At 37.9% G+C, this 18,098-nt stretch overlaps 1 protein-coding gene across 2 annotated transcripts in view; it reads left to right on the top strand.

Moving 5' to 3' along the window:
- Nucleotides 1-4,199: 4,199 nt before the first annotated feature.
- LOC141906868 (all trans-polyprenyl-diphosphate synthase PDSS1-like) overlaps nucleotides 4,200-18,098 on the top strand; it is a 52,792-nt gene continuing 38,893 nt past the window's right edge. The window contains exons 1-4 of one of the 2 annotated variants that reach the window (XM_074796313.1): nucleotides 4,200-4,442; nucleotides 9,232-9,390; nucleotides 10,689-10,825; nucleotides 12,126-12,267. In XM_074796313.1, coding sequence (XP_074652414.1) covers nucleotides 4,320-4,442; nucleotides 9,232-9,390; nucleotides 10,689-10,825; nucleotides 12,126-12,267 — 561 coding nt within the window. In that variant the 5' untranslated portion in view covers nucleotides 4,200-4,319. Of the gene's footprint in view, nucleotides 4,443-9,231; nucleotides 9,391-9,413; nucleotides 9,423-10,688; nucleotides 10,826-12,125; nucleotides 12,268-18,098 lie in introns of those variants that run through there. The other variant, XM_074796315.1, reaches the window with a different exon arrangement.

The raw sequence follows: 18,098 nt of genomic DNA, 5'->3' as shown, positions 1-18,098 counted from the left end.
CTAAAATAACTTTGTACTTGTTGACTCAAAAGCAGAGAATTGAAAATACGATAATACGATACGAAAACTCAGTGTACAAATTCAAAAAGATTATCTCTAGTGAGAGATCGAACGTTGTGTCGTAATTTTCTAATTATAAAACATCGTTTGAAATTTGAAATGTGTACATAGTTGATCTTTTTCAGTGTAATTAGTCATGTATCATATTGGATGATGGTTAATCTAAACTATCTTTTGAGAAACGGGTCCCAGAGCTATATCCTTTATCCTTTATTTGCGACAAACAGCTAGTGCAAATAGCTAGAAAAGGTAACAATAGTGCATTGGCAAACTTAGAGCAAGCGTACATTGGTTGTTTAGTTTTTTCGAAGGGGAGAATTTGTGGGAAAATTAATTATTACTGAGTTATATCCGTGGCGAGCTTTTCCAGGGATTTAAAAGTTGAGCTGTACACAAGGAATTTTGTGTAGTCCAATATCCGTGATTACCTCTGGCGTGGAGAGATACAATCTAAAACCCTAGAGTCAAATATTTTACCACAATTTTTTATGATCAATAAAAAAGATTGAGTAATAGACATTCAAACAGTATTATCTAAATTCCACTCCATTTTAAACTCATTCATCTCTACACAACCTCCAACTTGTTGAACAGTCCACATTAAAATTAGGGACCACTATTCTTGCTCATCTACACTGGCTACCAATCTAACAAAGGATTAAATTTGAGTGTTTGATGTTATAACAATACCAGACTGAATTATGGATTCGGTTTCTACTTTTTAATTGAACATTTATATCACATATTGGGCATCATTTTTACCAGTATATATGGAATAACCTATCCATATATCATGTTCAATTTTATATAATCTGACTTTTGAGATGTCATTCAATCAATGCATTCACATGCGGTCGTCGCTTTCAATAGCCACCACGGACTGGCTCCTTATTATTTCTTTGGCGATACCATTGGCGGACGATCCCACACGTTTCTTTCTCCAGCCCTAGAATGCTCAATGTTCGTCATGAATCCCGATTTGAATTTAAATTCAAAATACTCCTAAAACACACCTGTTAACTAGATTACTCTAAAACACCTTTATGTGCAAGAATCAGTGAAATTGGCGCTTTATCAGTTGAATTCATCATTCGTACCCACGAATCTCGTATCGTATCCTATGAATGTCGAGACCCATCCTCGTAAAGAGAATGAATAGGCTCTGTTGCGTTCATATCATTTGATATGAGGCTACGTGTCATCTTCAATTGAAATCACGTTGTTTTTTTAAAGGGTGGGCGAGAATATATTCTTATGTTTTTGTTTCTCTGAATGTTGCTATTTAAGAGTTCAATAATTTCAGTCTACCAAACAAAGGATTTTCCGTATGTTTCGTGACATGTTTTTCCATAAACCTAGGAGAGCATTTTAGGTATTTTTTGCGGATGACCGAAAGCTGCTGTCCCTTTCTAGTAATTTGATGATATCCGTCGAAATCTAAGTTCTAAAAAGGAATCAGGCATATCTTCTTGTTTGACTAAATATGAACTCAACAACAAGTGACACTCCCTTCAAAGGCGCCGAAGTAAAATCATGTGTCGGTTGGAGATGATATTGTGTCAGAATTTCTTCAAAATCGGAGAAAATTGAATATTTTGAAAATAATCATTTTACATGTATGTTTAAATCCGTTATAACTGGAGCAATTTTCATGAAAAAATATCTATGGAATCAGCGAAATGTAATTAAGAAGAATACTATGTTTAAAAAGTTCAAAGACATTTGAAAAAAGTTTTCTGAATTCGTCAACTATTAAACTAGTAACAACCAGATGTGTTCCCATTAAACCACCGACCGCGAGCCGAGTCGATGTGAGATGTGCCCTCCACTGAAAATTTTAAGTGCTATACAACCGGTTTTTTAGGTGCCTCTGAATGTCGGCCGTTAAAAAACTGAACCATTCCCAATTGGAAAAGGCCTAGGTAGTTAGAGGAAATTCAAGATGTGTATATCGTGTGATACAGGCTCCATATTTCATGTGCGTTTGGAATTTAACCTTGTTTATAACGAAACACGCATGTATTTATGCTATTTTAGATTTAAAAAGAGCGCACGAAAGTGTTTCATGAGACCCGCAAATAACGTCAAGTTATTCATGCATTTTTGATTTATATGAGTAGGCGTTTTTCGAGTACCGAAATTTCTCAGGTGGATTATTCAATAAATTCACAACAGTCCATTATGGATTAGTTTGATGCCAATCCTTCTTTTAAAGATCGTTCTTTCTCGAAGAAAGATTTTCTTAAAAACTTTGATTATGGCGAATCTTTTATGTGTCCGATAGTTAAACCTTCGGGTATTATACTAGAACACAAATTTTTAAAGATATTCATAACATACTGAAGGATATCACAGTTTATACCCGAAGATATGCAGTTGGATAGATATTTTTGTTTCGACTCGCATGCGACAGTAAAAACGGTACTTGATATATTAAGTGAACTTCATCATTGATATTTTCACTAATCTACTCGAATTCCAAAAAAGAACTGACAATGAAAAAGGGTTACAGCTGTGACTGATACCACTCCAAATTTCAATTCCTATGAACACTTTTCATATAAAGAAAACTATTAACGAAACAGTTTTTAGAGGCGAAGAATCCGCGTTACCATCGAATTTTCAAAACTTGAAGGAATGGTTAATGCCTCGGTGACCACTGGTCTAGTACGCGGTTGTCTGAAATGAAAGTGACCAAGTCTAAAGAACAACTATTGTATCACATGATTTCAAATATTAGGAACCCAATGCGTTTAATGATTTAATTAATTGGTATCGCGCAGATTGGTTGAAAGACGGGTGTTAGTCACCTTGTGATTTAATTGTTTTTCATGCATCGATTAATTAATCTTATTATAACTTATTTGTAGGCGCTTCCCGCAAACATTTTCTATTCGTTGAGTTTTCAAACGCAGTACTGTTAAGATGATTCGCGTCAAGTAGTAAAAAAGTTTATGTATAAGCATTACTATGCAGTGAAAATAACGCACTGCGGCAAGTGAGGTGCTGTGATCCAGATGTGTAACCAATTTATGGGTAATAAATTTCCATCATGTCAACGCCATTCAAAAACAGTTGCAAAATTTTCTGCTGGTTTCTAGAAATAGCAATACGACGACAAGCACTTTCGAATTCGACCACGATATTTGAGAAGTTTCACTTGGGCAGTGGTGGTCAGTGATGGTCAATTTATGAATTTTAATGGCGAATCCTTTCTAGTTTCACACCAAATGCGGTACCGGTATATCGTTCTTTCAAGAAGTTTCAATTGGTCAGTGGTGGTCAGTGATGGTCAATTTATGAATTTTCAATGGCGAATCCTTTCTAGTTTCACATCAAATGCGGTACCGGTATATCGTTCTTTCAAGAAGTTTCAATTGGTCAGTGGTGGTCAGTGATGGTCAGTGATGAATTTGCAATGATGATTCCTTAGTAGTTTGAAAACAAACATTATGGTAAATTTCCGAAATTCGAAGTCAAGTGTTCAGACTCGGGGATATATCAATTGGTCAGTTAATGACCATCATGGTGTCACCATTGTGGTCTATAGCTCAAATGAAACATGTGGACCCGACGAAGGGGCACAAAAGCCATTTGTTGTCACGTGATCCAAAAATGCCCTAAGTGGAAAAGGCAGTCTCTCAATTGGATGAAACCAAATCGGACAGGACAATTGAAATTTGGGAAGGTCACAGGTAGTGGTCTCTCTACGAAGCCCACGCAGTGAGCGTGTTATTATGAAATCTTTTTTTAAACCACCATGTACCACGAAGTAATAAGCATCGTTGTAAGCACGAAACAGCCATTAACCACTTGAAACTGTCAGATGAAACATCATACCGCATCCCCGCAAAGAGGGGTGGTTCAGCAAACCGGAGTTTTCATTGGCCTCTCTAGACTACCCCGCCAGTACGGGTAGCCGAGCAAACCGGAAAACTCATAATGGTGCTTCTCGTTCTGGGACTTTGCAAGACTTGTCGAAATAAACGAAATGAGCTAGTTCGAATTCTCTTGGAAGAACTGTTTTGTTATATGAACGAGCCGTCAAGTTAAAAAATCTGGCTTTCGGTCAAGTGTACCAGTATTTTTGATCACAAACAAGCCATTTTGATGGCACTCTTGGGACCGGGTCGAAAACGACACAGAGTGCGGCGGCGGTTTCTGTCGGAAATTATTATTACCGCCTCCGTTTGAATGAGATTTAACATCGACCGTGCTCATGGATTATACGAACAAATTTAAATTGAATTGGCTTGGACATGTCCTTCAAACTGGTCGGCAACCCGTTTCGATGTGTTTGTGGCCGTGTTGCCTTAAAAGCATACCTGCAAACATCTTCTTTACACAGCAGTACTCCCCTGCTTTGGAGAATCCCAACAAATGTAGGTTGAAAAATCGGATCTCTTATTTCTTGTAGGCCTAAAAGGGAGCATCTCAAAATTTCTATTACTATTAGATAGTCCCGTCAATTATAATAACTGTCTAATTGGTTTTAACCCCCACCCCCCTTTGATTAGACACATGTCTAAGTTGAAACTATTGATTTTTTAATGCAGGGCCGTCGGAACTGGGGCGGCTAAAGCCGCCCCACTTTTTTGCTTAACAGACACGTTTTCAAAAGCACGCTGTACGTACCGCGTAGTAGTTAGTTACCTAATCGTTGGTGGTAAGCTTTTTATAATCAGATGGGCTTGTACCAACGTTAGGGATGACAATGGCCAAAACACGGTTGAAAAATGTAACACTTCAAAAATATACTTTCTATTCACTTCAGTCCACAATTAATGGCTTAATTCACGAACTAACACAGGTACATTTCGAAATAATCCAATCTTAGGTATGTTTCGAGTGATTTATCAACATTATTTTGAGAAATTAATTAATTTTTCCACAAATTATATGAAACTTCCAAGACGAAACGACAATTTTTATTTTTGATGGTTTTCAAACATGTATTTCAAATCTTCGTGCTTTCCATGATAAATAATGAAATGATAAATTCTGGATAAAGAAAAATGTGAATAAGTGTTGATTTCTTAATTTTTTCAATTTCGTCGTTTCGCTTCGTTAGTTTGTGCTGTTGTCCTGGCCTCAGTCGTGCATACCTCCAGTAATTTTCAAAATGGCAGCTGTTGACTCGACGGAAATTTACTTTACTTTACGGCCGATTTGCACATGGATTAAGATCGTCAGGTGAGGTGTTATAGGTATCAGACAAACTACGAATCTGTTGTGCGTCGATTACAACAAAAATTAGACGGATATCTTAAGAGACAATGAAATGCCAGGCAAATTACTCGTCAGTCAAATTGGTCAGATTTCATTGAAAAATGACGTTCCCATTCCTGACTGTGGTTTGTGAAAATATCCGATCGTGAAACTAAACCTCAGACAGGTTACTGACAATACCGTGTAGCAGCTCGTTGTTCTTTGTACTAGGTGGTTGGCTCACGACTTCTCATGCTTCTGTGAATGAGACCGTGAAATGGCCCCAAAACGCACCTCCGGCGATTGAATTTTCAAAATTTTTCTAGGGGAGGGCCCCCAGACTCCCTTCAGAAATAAGCCTCGCCACTGAAAAATTCCTTGCTCTGTTATGAGAGACCATGAGACAAAAATAAGACATCTCACGAGTGTATTTCGATGACAACTTTTAATTAGGCACTTGCACAAGTCGCAACAATCGAGCGACTCGCGGTAATAAAAATCATTCTTAACAATATCGCTGATTTATTACAGTCTCCGGAGACTTCAAAATCACACTGAAATCGCGTTTTTTCAAAGTAAATCTACTAGATTTTGTATGCGCATGTGCGTAATTACAGGGTTCGAATTTCACCACGGCAATCAACGGCTTTTGCTGACGATGTAGGCCCTATTAGAACATAGCCGTTGACGTATCTTTGTACCGACGGCTTCAAAATGCTGTGTTTTAAAGGTCAAGTGCCCTCTAATTCCTACTTTTTAGCCCACTTGGGACTTTAGTCCCAGTGGGCGTTCACTTTTGACGGAATCCAGTCATTTTGGGAAGTTTTGAAGACGCTTCAAGGTAATGTCTTGATATTTAGGTTACACATATATCTACCCTAGACACATCTTCAGCCCAAACACTGGCCCTGTCAGAATCAAGATGGCTGACTGGCAGCCATTGTTGTTCGCCAAAATCAACACTTTTTACACATTTTTGAACTTTTTGAGGGAAATTTTGAAGACGCTTCGATCAATTAGGCCTACCTTGATCTTTCAGATGTATGTGAATCCCCCCAGGGCCCATCAGCATAACAAAAATTGGGTCGATCGGACTCAAGATGACCGTCCTATGACCTTTTTTAGTGCCCAAAAATGTAAATTTTGGCCCGAATTCTGAGTCCTGTAGCTCCCTACTGGTTAGCCATTTCTCATTGCAATTTGTGATGGGTATTCTTTGAAAAGGGATGTGTTATACCTGAGACAGGTATTTTTGATCAGCCAATTATGACGCAATTGGCGGCCATCTTGGTGTCATCAGTAGGCTCATTCGTAGGTTGGATAAAGTTTTTCCACATTATATTGATACGTAAGCGTATTTTGTTACCACAATCAATTAGAAACTTGTAGCTCATAAAGTGTTCTATAATTGTGGTGAGTTTCAAGGTCATTGGTTTTTGTATATGGCCACCAGGGGGTGTTGAATAATACAATATCTTAGTATTTCTATAATTATTTGTACCAATACACATTTTGTTACCACAATCAATTGCAAAGTTGTAGCTCATGACGTCGTCTATGATTGTGGTGAGTTTTAAGGAAATTAGTTATTCCATATGGTCACCAGGGGGCATTGAATAGTAGAATAACCTAGTATTTCCTTATTATATTGGTACCTAGGTATATTTTGTTACCATGATCAATTGCAAAGTTGTAGTTCATGATATGTTCTATGATTGTGGTGAGTTAAAAGGTTATTGGGTTTTGAATATGGTCACCGGGGGGCGTTGAATAGTAGAATAACTAAGTATTTCCATAGGGCCTATTAAATTGGTAACGAGGCATAATAGGTGTTCATCTTTAGCCCACTTGGAACTAGTCCCAACGGGCTATTGCGTTCACTTTTCGTTCGTTATCTGGTTATTTTTGGAAGTTTTAAAGACGTTTCGATATAATGTCTTGATATCTGGGTTATACCTAGATAGGCCTACATCTTCAGCCCATAAATTGGCCTTGTCAGATTCAAGATGGCTGACTGGAAGCCATTGTTGTTCGCCAAAATTGGCACTTTTTAGCCCACTTGGGACTTTAGTCCCAGCGGGATGTTGCGTTCACTTTTCGTCCGTCGTTCGTCCTCCCGTCCATAGACGGAATCCAGTTATTTTGGGAAGTTTTGAAGACGCTTCAAGGTAATGTCTTGATATTTGGGTTACACACGTATCTACCCTAGATACATCTTCAGCCCAAAAACTGGCCCTGTCGGATTCAAGATGGCCGACTGGCAGCCATTGTTGTTCACCAAAATCAGCACTTTTTACACATTTTTGAACTTTTTGAGGGAAATTTTGAAGACGCTTTGATCAATTACCTTGATCTTTCGGATATATGTGAATTTTCCCAGGGCCCATCAGCATAACAAAAATTGGGTCAATCGGACTCAAGATGGCTGTCCTATGACCTTTTTAGTGCCCAAAAATGTTAATTTCGGCCCAAATTCTGAGTCCTGTAGCTTCCTACTGGTTTATCATTTCTCATTGCAATTTGTGATGGGTATTCTTTGGAAAGGGATGTTTTATACCTGAGACAGGTATTTTTCATCAGCCAATTATGACGCAATTGGCGGCCATCTTGGTGTCAGCAGTACTCGTTCGTAAGTGGGAAAAAGTTTTTCCACATTATATTGATACCTAAGCGTATTTTGTTACCACAATCATTTAGAAAATTGTAGCTCATAACGTGTTCTATGATTGTGGTGAGTTTCAAGGTCATTGGTTTTTGTATATGGCCACCAGGGGGCGTTGAATAATGCAATATCTTAGTATTTCTATATTATATTCGTATCAATGCATATTTTGTAACCACAATCAATTGCAAAGTTGTAGCTCATGACATCATCTATGATCGTGGCAAGTTTTAAGGCCATTAGTTATTCTATATGGTCACCAGGGGGCGTTGAATAGTAGAATAACTTAGTATTTCCTTATTATATTGGTACCTAGACATATTTTGTTACCATGATCAATTACAAAGTTATAGTTCGTGACATGTTCTATGATTGTGGTGAGTTTCAAGGTCATTGGGTTTTGAATATGGTCACCAGGGGGCGTTGAATAGTAGAATAACTTAGTATTTCCATATTAAAGTGGTAACGAGGCATATTTTGTTATCACAATCAATTACAAAATCGCAACTGCTGACATGTTCTATGATTGTGGTGAGTTTCAAGGACATTGGATTCTGTATATGGTCACCAGGGGGCGTTGAATATTGAAATTGTTATATTGTTGAGCATTTGGAACCACTTCCCAAGTGGGCATGGTGTCCCTGGACCCCTAGCTACACATTTTTCAAGACTTTGAGGGAAATTTAGAGACACTTTGATCAATTATCTTGTTTTTTCGGATGTTCTTTGTATTCCGAAGGGTCCATCAGCATAAGAAAAATTGGGCCGATCGGGTTCAAGATGGCCATCCTGTGACCTTTTTTGTGCCCAAGAATGTCAATTTTGGCCCGAATTCTGAGTCCTGTAGCTTCCAACCGGTTTGTCATTTTTCACTGAAATTTGTGATGGCTATTCTATAGAAAGGGATCTTAAATACCTGAGACAGGTATTATCAGGCAATTATCACACAATTGGCAGCCATCTTAGTGTTATCAGTACTCATTTGTAGGCGGAACAAAGTTTTTCCACATTATATTGATACCTTAAGCATTTTTTGTAACCACAATCAATGGAAAGTTATAGCTCATAACATGTTCTATGATTATGGTGAGTTTTAAGGTCATCTTGTGTATGGCCACCAGAGCCAATAACGTCCTAATTTTTACCAGATAATTTACTGCATCTTTACAATTTGATGGAAAATAACTGATTTTAACAAATGGGGGCCTACTTATTAGAGAAGTTGTACCATTGATGGCATGCTGATGGCTATTTTATAATGGCCGTTCTGGACAAACCTTTATGTTTTCTTTTTGTTACAGTTTTTATCAAAAGCTGATCACCATGCATCATTTATCCGACATGTCAGCACCCACCACGATGGCAGCAATATACAAACATTGTATAGAGAGCGCTCTATTATCGACCCATATCAACTAGTTTCAAAAGAATTAAAGACGATATGTATTGACATCAAACAGGTATGTTGACGATAAGTATTGACATCAAACAGGTATGTTTGATAAACTGTGGCAGAATTTGAAAGACCCAAATTTAAGTTTAAAGACCCTCATTCAACAGGCACCTTTCCTAATTTCTTAACAAAGAGGAAGTGAGCTCCTCTGGTGTGAAGCCATCCGGGGAGGGTTTGAGGCAAGAAATTTTTTTCAATTGCAATAAAATAGCAAACTATCATATGGAAATTCGTGAAAATGAATTTCGCCTCATTCTACTAATTGGTGCTCGTCCTTTTTTTGCGAAGATGACATCACTGGTAGTTGGACCTGCTTAATACAGTCATGGTGTTGTGTGCCAAGATTTTAAACATTGCTGCATATTCACAAATACCTGAAGAAATTGATATTTTTCTCAAAAGTTAACCCATCAGCGCTTAGGAATTTCACTATGTAGTGTCAATTACTCCTCAGAAAATTCAAGGGAAAATTTAAGTTCATCACAATACCAAATAGCTCATTTCCTGTTTATTTCCATGCATTACAAGTTGGTGTTATTTTGTAATAAATAGTCAAGGCTTTCATATGATGTGAGATTTGATGAGTGTCCTTTTTTGTGTCCTTAGTTCATCATAAGCTTTTGGGTTTGAATCCCACCATAACCGTTTTTGTGCAGCATACAAAAAAGTGTCGGGCGGAAGCGGGCGGCTTGAGGAATAATAGGCAGGGCAGATACGGGCGGCTTGAGTGCTAATGGGTTAACAGTACTCAAACCTAAGTTCCGTTATTTAAAATTCATTGACAGAGCTACAACTTATGTTGGCTCGAGTCCCATGATTTCTTCACTTCTTGGTACATGAAGAATTATATCAGTTAATTGTGTAACACCTATTTACATATGAAGATGGCTGTTAGTCAACAGTCGAAACATTGTGGTTTAAAAATAGTAAATTCTATCGTATAGGTGTGGGATTTTTTCATTTAACGTACTTACATCTTTTTTTTTAAACACAATCAGTGAAATTTCACAATCAATATCTTACAAAGGATGATATCATTTATATAGGAACCGAGTCTGGCATTTAGTTATCAAAGCTAAATTAAAGTACACAGCAATTACAAGATAATTGGCTATGAAAGTATAATCATGTCTAGAATGTTGTTTAGGCTAGGTGTTTTCTCATGATCTGATGGCGATCAAAACTCAATTCAAACATGTGTCTGAGATATTACAATCCTCTTGTCCGAAAGCTATCCCATGTCTCTTAGTCAGATCACATTTTAGTCCACTCCTGTCACTAAATATGCCCTTTTAACTTTTGCAGGAATTGAAAACGAATGTAGATTTATTGAAAGAGATTTCACATTATCATTTTGATGGAAATGGAAAAGCATTTCGTCCAATGATCATTTTGTTATTAGCCAAAGCACTAAACCTTCATCAGAGTACTGAATCAGATGGGTAAGTTGTTCTACCATGTACTTGTGACTCAAAGGGAAAACCCATTACCATGAATATCTTCAAAGTTGAACATGCTTTCTACACAGTCTTTGATGATTTCATCTTTATCAGCTGTTAATACGTCATCGCAAATCCACGAACAAATTGATTTTTGTGCTCAAAACTAAAATGTACTCAGTTGATCGTACTGGACCCACGGTCCTTTGTTAATCTATAATTTGATCAATTTAGCTGCTGGTAATGAATCAGGACTAAATCTTCACTTCAATGAAGGATACATTTAGGCTGATTGAAAATTCTATTATTGTACTCAGGTTCTAGGAAAGACAATGGGGCCAATCCTTATTTCCGACACATGATATCTTACTAGGAGACACAGAGCCGATTGGAAGATGAAAATGCCATGCAAGGATGGGTTATTGGGAAAGGAGTTCACAGTTAGCTCCTATATTTTGACGCGCTGAATGCAGCCTAGAAATGTATCTGTTCCTTCCCATTTAAAAACTTATTTTATTTTATGCAATGGTGCCGATTTGTATGAGTGCAAATTCAACATTCGCATTGCGCTTGCATTTCGTCATGAAACTTCGGTTTCCCGAAAATTGATGGCCACAGGGCCACATTCATGCTGTGGCTGTGGCAAAGACATGATGCTGCCTCTTCATGCATGATTGAAGTTGGCTTTCCTTTCTCTGCTACTCTGATATACTTTGAACTTAATTCTATCAGCCCATCTTTCCGTTTCATATGACTATGGTAAACCCCTTGGCCCACAGGCACTTATTCCCAGAGGCCTGCTGAAAAATGTCTTACTCTCTCATGGACCCACCCCTACTTCCCTGACTCAATGAGTGTGTCCCATACCTGAGGGTGTGATATTGGTCTAGCTGCTTGCAGCTCAGCAAGGGTACTTCGTTCTTGAGAATTATCTGATTTTGCAGTTCCCCATTAACATCCGTAGCTCCTAGAACAATACAGCTAGTAGTCGTGCGCGTGCAACGTAACTACATGTCTTCCTGAACACGTATGTAGGCTACGTGCACATCTAGATGTAGAAGCAAGTGTAAGAATTCAATCAAGGTGTTCCCAAAATCTTGTGGGAAACGTTTATGAGTCAGCCTTATCTTCTCGATCCATACCAAGAAACAACAATTTCCATAGCCCAGTGCTGAGATGATTGACCAAAACAATCCAAAACAATCTAACTTTCTTATAATACAGATGTTGCATTCAGGGGCTGATCATATGAACAGGTGATAACTTGTATTCAGGATTAACACAAATTAATCTTCTTTTTCAGAGAGATATTATCTGATCAGAAGAAGATAGCACAAATTGCTGAAATGATCCATGTCGCCAGTTTAATGCATGATGATGTCATCGATGCCTCAGAAACTCGGCGAGGGAAATCTAGTGTTCATTTTAAGTGGGGTCAACTAAATGTAAGTATACGTCTTATTTCTTATTTTTAGCCCCGTTTACCAGTAGGCTATAGCCTTCACATCCGTCCGTCTATCCACAGATGTTATCCAGTTATCTTGGGAAATTTTGCAGACGCTCCGATGGATTACCTATGCATGTATCTATCCTAGATATATCTTAAGCAAAAAAACCTGATCAGAATCAAGATGGCCAACTTGCAGCCATTGTTGTTTGTTGAAATCAGCTCTTTGCATGGTCGGGTAGCGTAGCTATGTTAGTTGTTCGATTCGCAGTTTGTTTTCCCAGTTTTCTCTGTTATCGGACACAAGGTAGCTTTGTTACTTGCTCAGTCAGTCTGAAATTTGTTGCACTTTCTTAAGTTTGTTGAAAGGAGTATGAATTTATTTCTGAAAGAAGAAATTGATGGAATCCTGTAAAATGATAATTATTTTCCTACCTGACGTCGCTTCGCACTCGTATATTGCTGTGGTGGTCGGCCTTTCTAAAAAGAGTAATTCATGCTCATTGAGGTAGGCCCAGAAACATTTTTTTATGAAAATTTTGATTAACAATGATTATTCGGTAATGATATAAGGCCCAGGCAAGGACATAAAACTGGCACTTCTCATGCACGTTATGAGCTAGGATTTGTGTATCATGTGACTGATACAGTTTCCGATCTTCAATTAGAGACCGGTTGTGCCCATCCTCCATTTTACATTTTCGATGCATGTCAAATAAGGTCAAACATGTAACGTAGCAAGTTACTTCCTGGTTAAGATGGCGTCTCTTCGAATCTGCTTAGCTTCGAGCGATATCAAAATTGCCCTTTACAATGGACAGAAAGACATTAATTGCTTAAGTATCAGATAAATCTGCTGATAATTTACTTTGTACTTGGAATACAAACTAACAAGGATCGAAATCTAATGCGAGGTGAGCTCTGCTGCGACCGTCACTGAATACAGAACATTCTGAACGGACAGGGGACATCCTTTCTATATCTACCGTTCGTGAGATGTATTAAGTGAATTAATGTTTTAACACAGTGTTGTAAAATGACCATTTAGTATCTGAATAAATTTTACAATTGTTGAACTCCTTAGTAGTGCTTTGTGAGATCAGATAGTTGGATCCACCTCAGCCTACTGATTTCCTGATACAGACAGCAAGTTGGGACATTCAAATTAAGAGACTTGGTCAAAACAAGTTACTCAGATCACACTGGAAGTTCGCAATATCCTCTCTCCTCATGGACCACACAATGTCATTGTTGACTTTGCTTGAAATTGATCATAAAATTCATCATGACCAATTCTTTTTCACTGAATTCAATATTTATTGTTCACTTCTGGTACAAAATCTTGTTCAGCCCCTGACAAGAGAATAAGCAATTGACAAGAGAATAAGCAATGACACTACGTATTTCATGACATAGAACAGAAGTTTTTTTTTTCATCGACAAATTGGGACGATCCTGATATCCCTGATTTGAATGATTGTGTCTTTAGAATCATAAAGACCAAGTCTCGACCAGACAGATAATCCAATCACAATTCAAATTGAAGGCTTGCTAGTGCAGTTATTCACAGAATCCAGCTCTTTAAACCTCATCAGTTTATCAGATCGTGAGCAGTGGGGAAATAAAGCACACAACATCTCAGCGCAGCAGCGCTTGCTGATGTAACTGATGATGATGATGAGTTTATCAGAATCAAGGAGTTTCACCGCCGCCTGTTATTTGGAATCTCATTTCATGACTAGTGCTGATTCTTTATTCTCTTTGATTACTGCATGATGTTATCATTCTGAAATTGAAATACATATCACACTTACAATTAAACCTAGATTGACTTTACAATTAATGGTTCAGAATCCATTTTTCAAACTTACCTTGATGCATTGCAATCTATTCTTTTCATGTTAGGCCAATTTGATATGCATTACTTTAATTTCTTAAAACGCCCTACAAGTTGTGACTCACAAAATCATCACTAAAATGCTCACAATAATCTACAATAGATAATCAATATAGTGATTGTGAAATAGCACTCATATTCAATAATGTTCACAAGTAATTAAGTAGGTGAAGTTACCTTGTTGATGTCATTATTTTTACTGGATCAACTGATGTCCGATGTCACATTGAGTGAACTAACAAGTAGCCTCTGCTGCAAGGCTGCAAGTATGTCAGTAGTGGTATAGTACTATTGTATGTATTGTTGTTTCCATCCAAGATCCAGTCCAAATTGCTGATTGACGACCGGTAGGTTCTGACGGCGCTGACACGCAGCCATCCTGAATTGAATACCGATATTTTCGGTACCACACGCTAAACAAGAAGCGTTACCTGGCAGTTTTAATGGTATTTCCTTCTTCATCGGTATAAAAAATGACTTTAAAGAGGTCCATGGAACGTAAATCGAGACACAGTGTAGGCGGCCATGTTACATTGTTCACGTGATGAAATACTGAAATCTGATTGGATCCGTAAAATCCGCGGAAGATGGCGGACGGGCAAAACCTGTCCCATATTGAATGGGACAGGCAACCAGTCTACACTTCAAAAGTTAAGAACTAAATGATATTAATCGTTGTTATCTGATTTACTCTAACTAAAGTATAGTGAAAGATGATAAACATCTTCTACTGTGCTGAAAATTCCATCTTGATGCACAGCATAATTTTCAATATTTGGAGTTTTACTTAACTGCAGAGCTGTTAGATAGCGCCCTTGTTTTAGTAAGACGTGTAGCTCACCAATATCAACAAAGCCGTTAATCTTCAGAAAGGATAATCTATTAATAAAAAGATTTATTTGAAAATATTCGAACAAAAATTGATCATCCATACTCCCTGGGTTATCTTGACAAAGAAATGTTTGTACCAATATGATGATGAATTTCAGACAATGCTAATTTGTATTTAAAAACCTTACAGATGAACCAATATTGTGTAATGTATAATTGAATTCGATCATTGCCTTCGATCCTGCCTCCATCATGTGGGTGTCGTCTTGGTGACCTCTGCAGGGATCCCAGAGTTCCGCGGAACAGCGGAAATCAGCTGTTTTGCTCGCGATTTTGTAGTCTCTGAGGTCGATGTAAATTTGATGTAATTGTAAAGGGGGGGGGTAGGGTGAGCTCTTCCAATTCGCTATTCCAGCATCGTTATTCTTAGCGATGATGGCTAAAGAATGATGATGCTCACTTGGTGTCGCTATCATAAGCGTTGTTCTAACATTAACATTCAAAAAATCAATAGGGCACTATAAGCGAGGTGGTGTGAAAGCGTGGGGCTGTACGATTAAGAAGATACACGTGCGTTTCGACAGGCCAACAGTCTAGATTCAGAATTTGACAGACAACCAGTCCATTAGCTGTTACCACAGTCGTTTTCCACTATTCTTCCATTTACACTCTATTTCACGGAATTCACCGCATTATCCGGACGCGATAATAGAGTCAGCCCCTAGTGTTCTCATTCAACGTTGATGGGATTTGAACCATCTCATTTGCTGACTCAGGAGACTAACGTGAGAATCAAGATGGCTGCCCCATGGTGTAACATGTTAGATGAAAAAAAAGCCGGTAATGCAGCTTCAAAAATACACTAGTTTCATGGAAAACCACTCTCTTGGATGGAAAAAATCTAAAATTTTAACTATGAGGGGGGACACCCCCTCCAGCTACCCCGCTCGCACAGCGTAATGACGCAAGGGCTACTATAGCCTGTCAGGGGGTCTGATTTGCGCGGTATCTGTATAGCATGGTTTTAGGTGCTTTACCAGTAAAGAGCTACAAGGAGAATCAACCGCTGCTTCAGTGTGATGAACAGATTCATTCGAAACTATCGTTTAGTAGGGTTTTCTGTTTCTTCACAGAAAACCCTATTGAGATTCGCGTGATTATTAGGGTTTTTTGTTACTTCACAGAAAACCCTATTGAGATTCGCATGTTCCTTATTATTATTATTTTGTGTCACACTTTTTTCACCAAAAGAACATAGGCTTTGTTACCTTGCCACTGTTGCCGATAGAATCCGTATGATATCCTTCAGCTCACTTCGTTCTACAAATACTCCGTGCGTATTATCATGAATCAACATTACAAAAGCACTGTCGGGCCGTAAACATGGAAAATTGGGCCCCATTCAATGAGGCGACATATTTTTCTGAGTCGTCATCCCGAAATAAACTGGAGGCTGCTCATCACTTCGATTATCAATTCAAGTGTAAATAATCAATTTTATTGCTACCAGACGTCACATTCAGCCACGGTCTTCCAACAGTAAATTCTAACAATTACCTATTTTCTTCATCAGTACACTTTACCATTCCACAGGATACAATTTACTACTCTAAATATTATAAGCACTGTCGAGCTGTAAAGATTGATGAATCAACTTGTGTCTTTACATCGTTGTTCTGCGGATCTACTGCGAGTTCTCGTCGCCATGAGAATCAAAGCAAGTACAAATAAATCTATTACTGCCAGTGATTTGGCCGCGGGCTTCAAACAGTTAGTTTCTTTATCGAATATTTACTACGATAAATCATTGGAGTACCGAGTTGTATAGGCCTAAACTAAACATGCTGAACTGATGCAGCGGAGAAAAGCTGTTGTGGTGACGAGGTATCAATAAATGGCAGTGATTTGGTCGCGAGTTTCAACCATTTATCAATATTCTATTTTTCCTACTGTACATACCGATCTTTACCAAATGCACGGGTTATTTACTAAATGCCTGTATATTACACATTCTTATCCGTAAGCAGGACTCAAGCTTGATATTCGGAGTGAGCGTCTCGGATGCTGCGGTGGATAGGAGATCGTTTCTAGGTCGCTTGAAGTGTTTATTGAGTTGTACGCGACCTCTAGGCCTGCTGAGCTTTATTGTTTCAAGCAAGCATAGTATAATTGTTGTGATTATTTACAGACTCGTGGATTGAACTTCAAGCAAAATGTGCAATAAAAAATTCGGCAACATTGCTGCGATGCGGAGTAGGCCTAAATACGATTTCTTTCTTCATAATCCGAAAATGAAATCGATTTTACGAATTGAATAAGACAGAGACCTATCCCTGTTAAATAAGGTGTAGGAATACGATGTTTAGGTGGGTTGAAGTTCAATAGGCCTAAGACCAATCTGTCCGGTTGTTAGGCCTACGCATATACATAGGCCTACATAGGCTATACTAGTAGCCTCTACTAGGTTAAAGCTAAGTTCACTGTAAAGGAGGAATCAGATATTAAAATGCATGTATGAGTGATTAACTGGTTCTGACTGGCAATGATCAATCACAATTATCAACAATATTTATTGGCAAAAATTACGATTTTTTGAAAATTTCATCTGAGCAGATAGCTTTATGAACCAGACTTCTCATTTGAGTTTTTTCATCATTAATGAAACTGGTATTTCATTAATTCCTAATGATTTAAGTAAGTACGGAGCCCTAGAAAGATCTTTTTTTTTTCATTCAAAAGACCTTTTGTTGAAAAATATTTTCTTTGGAACAAAAATAGGAGGGAGGAATAAAAATTAGAATAAAATTGTCAATTTTTGTAGATATTCGATCTATTTGTGATATACAGTTGGAAAACCTGTGTATGTTGGGTGTATTAATATATAGTTTATTCAAAATTAAAAGAAACTATTTATACTTGGAAACAAATGAAACAAAAATAAACTTTGAAACATCTTCAGCCCAAAAACTGGCCCTGTCAGATTCAAGATGCCCGACTGGCAGCCATTGTTGTTCACCAAAATTAGCACTTTTTACACATTTTTGAACTTTTTGAGGGATATTTTGAAGACGCTTTGATCAATTACCTTGATCTTTCGGATA

The sequence above is a fragment of the Tubulanus polymorphus genome, chromosome 6, assembly GCF_964204645.1.
Source record: "Tubulanus polymorphus chromosome 6, tnTubPoly1.2, whole genome shotgun sequence".
Taxonomy (NCBI): Eukaryota; Metazoa; Nemertea; class Palaeonemertea; order Tubulaniformes; family Tubulanidae; genus Tubulanus; species Tubulanus polymorphus.
The sequence above is the reverse complement of the archived record's forward strand: the minus strand, read 5'-3'. Positions and strand labels throughout refer to the sequence as shown.